General features: G+C 34.8%; 1 protein-coding gene across 1 annotated transcript in view; it reads right to left on the bottom strand.

The window, feature by feature from the left end:
- LOC109840084 overlaps positions 1-1,830 on the bottom strand; it is a 5,898-nt gene extending 4,068 nt beyond the window's left edge. The window contains exon 1 of the mRNA XM_020408591.1: positions 1,647-1,830. Coding sequence (XP_020264180.1) covers positions 1,647-1,725 — 79 coding nt within the window. The 5' untranslated portion in view covers positions 1,726-1,830. The remainder of the gene's footprint in view (positions 1-1,646) is intronic.

Genomic DNA, 5,686 nt, shown 5'->3' with positions numbered 1-5,686 from the left:
TCGGGCGCACCGACTCACTGCGCCCCAGCCGATGGTGCGCAGTGAGTTGGGTTATGTGAACAGAAGCGGGTTTCAGGTCCGGTACCCATATATTTCATTAAACCCTTATGTTTTAGGGTTTCAAGCTATCTTCCCTCTTTCTCTCCTCTCTCACAGTGGTTGCTCCTCAAACTCTCACTGTTCTCACTCCCCAACCCCAACGTGCCGGTCGACGCAGCCGCCGCCGCCGACGACACGAAATTAGGTTAGTTTTTTTCTAGTTTTTCTCTTTTTTTTTTTTGAAAATAATTTATATGATTACATATTTACATCATGTAATAGACTGTTTCTTTTTTCATATTAGACTCTTTTTGAGGATGAGGAAATTTCACTTCAGTTGGATGACGATGGTGATGAGGATAACTAGACACTCTATTAGTTTGCTACTTTCTTATTTTATTTCAAAAACTTTTGCTCATGTTGGATATTATCTTGCATTGTGATTTGTGAAAACTTATGAACTTCTCTATGTTATGCATGCTAATTAAGACTCTTTCGTGATTTAGTAGGTAAAATTATATTTCTTAGTCTTTTTATGTGACAATTTATAAACATGTTGCTTATATGCTTCTTTGTCTTATGTTGGAAAATATTAGTTTGAGTTGTGCGCCTCAATTCAGTGAGGTGCGCACATTGTTGTGCGCTTTGCGCATGATGCGCGTAAGGGACCTTTGTGCCCCGCATTGCGCCTTGCGCCTCAGTAACACTGGTATCCATATCTTCCAGAACTTTTTGCATTTTTCATACCCGTGTATATAAGTCCATGTGTCTTGTTCCGTCCACTTTCAATATCCATGCATGTCCGACATAGATATAAAGTTACAGTACTATTATCATTATATCCACCACGATAGGAACACTTTGAAGAAACATTTATATATGAAACATGGAAAGTGGTGGTTAGAGGATTGATGGATATGCTTGTGAACATCATTAGGAGACGACACTAATGATTATTGTCCCAATTGTTGCATGCCTAAAGTTTACGTATACACCAATAAATTATAACCCATCATCACATATGTTTTCACCAATTTATTAAAAGTAAAATTGGCTTCCATATAACATCAACTCCATGAATTATGTAAAATTAATGGAAAAGCAATGGGCTCGCCATTAATTCCTAAAAAGGCCAGTTAACAAACGGGGAACTGCTTAATCTGTTAACCCGCTTTAAGTTTAAGCAACCAAGTAGTAATGTTCAAGAGAAAATCTACAAGAAGAGAAGAAACGATAAATTATAGGTTCTATATGTGACATTGGACAAGGATAAAAATCATATACCTCAAGAGCTCAAGTGAATAAAACCTGTCAATTAAGTTTTTTTTTACTTCTCAGGGTAACTATTTGGCATAATAGATTACCTCGATATAGCAGAGTCGCTAAAGAAGTATTTTTATTTTCAATTCAACCACTTGACCATTGGAGCTGCAAATAATTTCAACCAGTATTGCTCTTTCACTTTCTCTCAGGTCAATTGAATACTACTATGATCTTTACGGTCAATTATAGATTGTAATGGAAGTATATATATATATAATAGTAATTAGAAAAAATGCAAGAAAAGGGGGGAAAATAATTAGGGTTTTGAGAAGGGAGGAGAGTACCGAATCCAGCGATGAGGCAAGAGGCGGCGACGACGGGCTCCTTAACAACGAACACCTTGAGCTTGTCCATTACTCCCATCTCTACTGCTTGTTTTTGTTTTTCCCCTTTCCCCTTCTTCGTCGGCTGCGTTCAACGAGGATCGAGATTTTGTCAGTGTTAAGAGGGAGAGATCGCGTCGGATGTGGGATTTTGACGACTTCGATGAGTAGTGGTGATGGACGGTCGAGATCTTCTGAAGCTTCCAGATTCCCCCAGTATTATTCTGAACTTTTATTTTAGCCATGAATTGGGCCTCGCTAGTTAAGTAGGCCCATTAGACTTGTTGGGCCCAATCAAAATAACTCCTCTTTAGCGTTTGGAGTTATTCACGAAGCTCTCTCGAAATCCAATGATGTGATGGTTGATATTATTTAGGTCCATATTTTATATTATGAATCTAGATACACTTGATATTTTTCTTTTGAGATAATTTGGATGTGATAAAGTCATTAAAGAGCTTTACTACTTCATCAACTTTATTTCACAAAGGTCGTAGCAAAAGCTCTAGCTTGGAGCCTCTTATGGCTTGATGAGAGTGTCCCTTGCTAATGAATTTATGCCTTCTCAAGTGATTTACAAAGCAATAAACTCAGTAGTTCGTCTTATTGGCTCAGACTATTTACCATGCACTACGCATTATATCAGAACCGCCTGCTTGAACAAGTCATTATGTGCCACATAAAGAGGTCCGCCACCACCAAAAAAACTCTCTGTTTCCATTGAGCAACTCAAAACTGCCTACTCGCATGAAGACAGTTTTGACAGGATGAAAACTCTTTACCATTGACATTTTTTAAAAATATTAATTATGTGTTGTATTTCTCTAGCACTTATCAGGTCTTCAAATTTTCAACAATAGCCTAATACCACCAAAATCTAGCCTAATACCACCAAAATCTACTCCTTTATACTTAAAGGAGAATCCCAAGAGCTACTCCTCGTGCTACACTAAATGCTGCAGTAAAATACTTAACATCAACGGTAAACAATCCGGCCATCTACACTTGAAGTTACTGTTCATGCTACAGCAATTTAGTGTAACATAAACAATCTGCTCCTTCATACTTGAAGTTACTATTTATGCTATAGTATTTTTACTATATCTTAAATAATAAAGAAAATCAAATGTATTAAAACTTGGATCCTTTTTTAAGTATAGAGGAATAAATATGATTTCTAAATCAAATTATTAAAATTTGAATCATTCTTTAAGTATAGGGGGAGTAGATATGATTCTTAATTTTAAGCATGCAATAATTAAATTAAATATATTAAAAATTAGAGTAAGATAAATTTAAAATAAGGTGTTTAAAAAATAGGGGGTGGTGTTTTGCACAAGGTGCACACTAGTGTTACTAGAACCCCAAATCTGAACAAAGTAAAAGGGCCGGGCGCGGAGGTGGAATGTATGTTCAAAAACCTAGGGCCCAGTAGGCCACTAATCACGGGCACAACAAGCGTTGGTTATTTCCCCGTCCTTTATCTTCGCGTAGGCCGAAATCGCGGTTACAGCGTTTGGTAGCAACGCAAGCTTGGGCCCGTGAGTGGAGAAAACAATTCAACCGGGGCATACTGGAAGCCCCCCCCCCCCCCCCCCCTAGTCCCACGTTGGGGATCCACAAAGGAATAAAAAGGATGGGGAAAAGAAGTCTTGGCTGGTAATAATTGAGAGTAGAGGGACAACATACTCATTTATCGATCTTCACGAGCTTATCATAATTTCATAAAGAATGATAGAGTGGCAAATGCCATCAATATATCTATTTGACTTGCTACTTACTAGTACGGTGAATGCCATCAATATATCTATTTGATCTTGCAATCACACTCTACACCATTTAAGTGTTGGTCTCTAGCCCGTGTCTCCCTCAAGTGCTTAGATTTACAACCTCTCCCTAGGCTTTACTATCGACGTCACTCCTTTTGGAACGACCACGTCTCTCACCACACATTCCTCTCGGTGTACAAGTGTATTATAAAGTGTATTCTCACAATGAAAGCTCAAATACAAAGTTTTGTTCTCTACTATGGATGAGAACTCAATTAAGGCTCACTCTCAATGTCACAATCCCACAACCTCAATATATACTATGTATGCAAATACAATAAGCTCAATGGTTGTGTGTGTAAACAAAGAGTAAAACAAATATAAACTCAATCTAATCTAGCAAAAAATAAATATAACAAATTAAGCATAAACAAGCTAGATAATGAGTTTAAGAAAATTTCTCTAAAACAAGAGTAGAGGGATGTAGATTGAAGCCCAAACAAGAATGGATAATCTCCTCTTCCTCTTGTGAAAAATTCTTCACAAAACAAACTTGAAACAAAACTTAAATGAATTTTTAAACACCCTTAAAACTTGTTTTTAAACACTCTTGGTTGGTAGAAATGTTAAATGCAATGGGGTATATATAGGATGGAAGAAACCAGCCCAAGAAAACCCCAAAAACCCATAAAAACATTAAAATAAACAAAAAACTGAAAATAGCCGTTACTGTGTAACGGTTAAATTTATAAGTCGACTTGGTGTAAGTCGACTTGACAGTTCACATGAGTCGACTTGCAGAAGAAAAACTCAAACTGAAAAACAGCTCATAAGTCGACTTGTCTGGAAACATAAGTCAACTTGCTATAAGTCGACTTGCGATGATATATAAGTCGACTTGGCAGAGGCTAAATACACTTTTCAGAGGAGTTCATAAGTCAACTTATCAACCCTGATAAATCAACTTATGAACATGCACAGAGACCGTGCATGTCTAAAAAATAACTTTTAAAGTGCATTTAAAAATAGCAAATAAATTCAAAAAATATAAAACTTTGAAAAATATTTATAAACATGATAATAAACATGTTACAAAAAAAATTTCAATTTGTACTTTATCATTTGTAAAATCTCATCATTTTGTAAAAATATCCAAAAACATGAAAACTAAACATACATGTTTTTCACATATTGATTTAAACAAACTTTTGAAACTTTATAAAATGATTTCATAGACTTAATAAAATATATAAATAGTGATTGTTAAGTCCATAAATAAGAATACATTATTTTCACAAAAATGCATGTTTTGCAAACATTCAAAACAATAAACATGATTTTATTGAACTAAATAAACTTCATATTGATGAAATCATATATAAGTATATAAACATGAAACAAATATGTATTTTCTAATTATATTCATATGTTTTATATTTAAACTTAAAAACTATAAAACCAAAACATGTAAATATATATAACTATATATGTATAAACAAAAACGTGTATGTGTGTATGTGATTAAGCTTGAAGTATCTACACACAAGTATAAACCTAAACTAAATTACCCAAGCAATCTTGACCTTCAATTTGAGCTCGTCTTGGTAAACTTTGCGGATGAAGCTTGATCTTGGATCTTGACTTGAAATGTATTGTTTCACTTCACTATTCCGCCAACCTCCATTGGATATGATCGTGAAAGCTCGATTTCATCCAACCTCCAACTCATTGTTTGCCTAGAATAAATAAGAAAACACAAACATTAGACAAACAATATTAGTTATAAATTATTTATTAAAATATCATCAAAACAAAAAGGCCAACAGATTCATTATAGAGAGAGAAGGGGCTTGTGAGGAGACTTAACTTGACTTATTCTCATAGCTGCAAATTTTGACTGTAGGCCTGCTAAATATGTTGCATTGGCTTATTTTATTTTTGACTTAATTGTATTTAATAGAATCTAAGTGGTTTGGAGTTAAAAGTGGGTTATGACACGTTTTATAAAAAAGACTCGAATCCAATGAACTTTATATGTTAAAATGCGTATATTCGTATCTGTATCCAAAATTTAAAGTAATATATGTATCCATATCCAAAAAATTAATTCAAAACCATATCCATATTTGAAACCATATCTGCTCAGTTTTAAATATTTACCTACCATATCTGCATTCATTTCGGATATGGATGCAGATCAGCTTCAGATAAATCTGATCTGTTTGTCACCCC

This window comes from Asparagus officinalis, chromosome 5, assembly GCF_001876935.1.
Source record: "Asparagus officinalis chromosome 5, Aspof.V1, whole genome shotgun sequence".
Classification (NCBI taxonomy): domain Eukaryota; kingdom Viridiplantae; phylum Streptophyta; class Magnoliopsida; order Asparagales; family Asparagaceae; genus Asparagus; species Asparagus officinalis.
The sequence above is the reverse complement of the archived record's forward strand: the minus strand, read 5'-3'. Positions and strand labels throughout refer to the sequence as shown.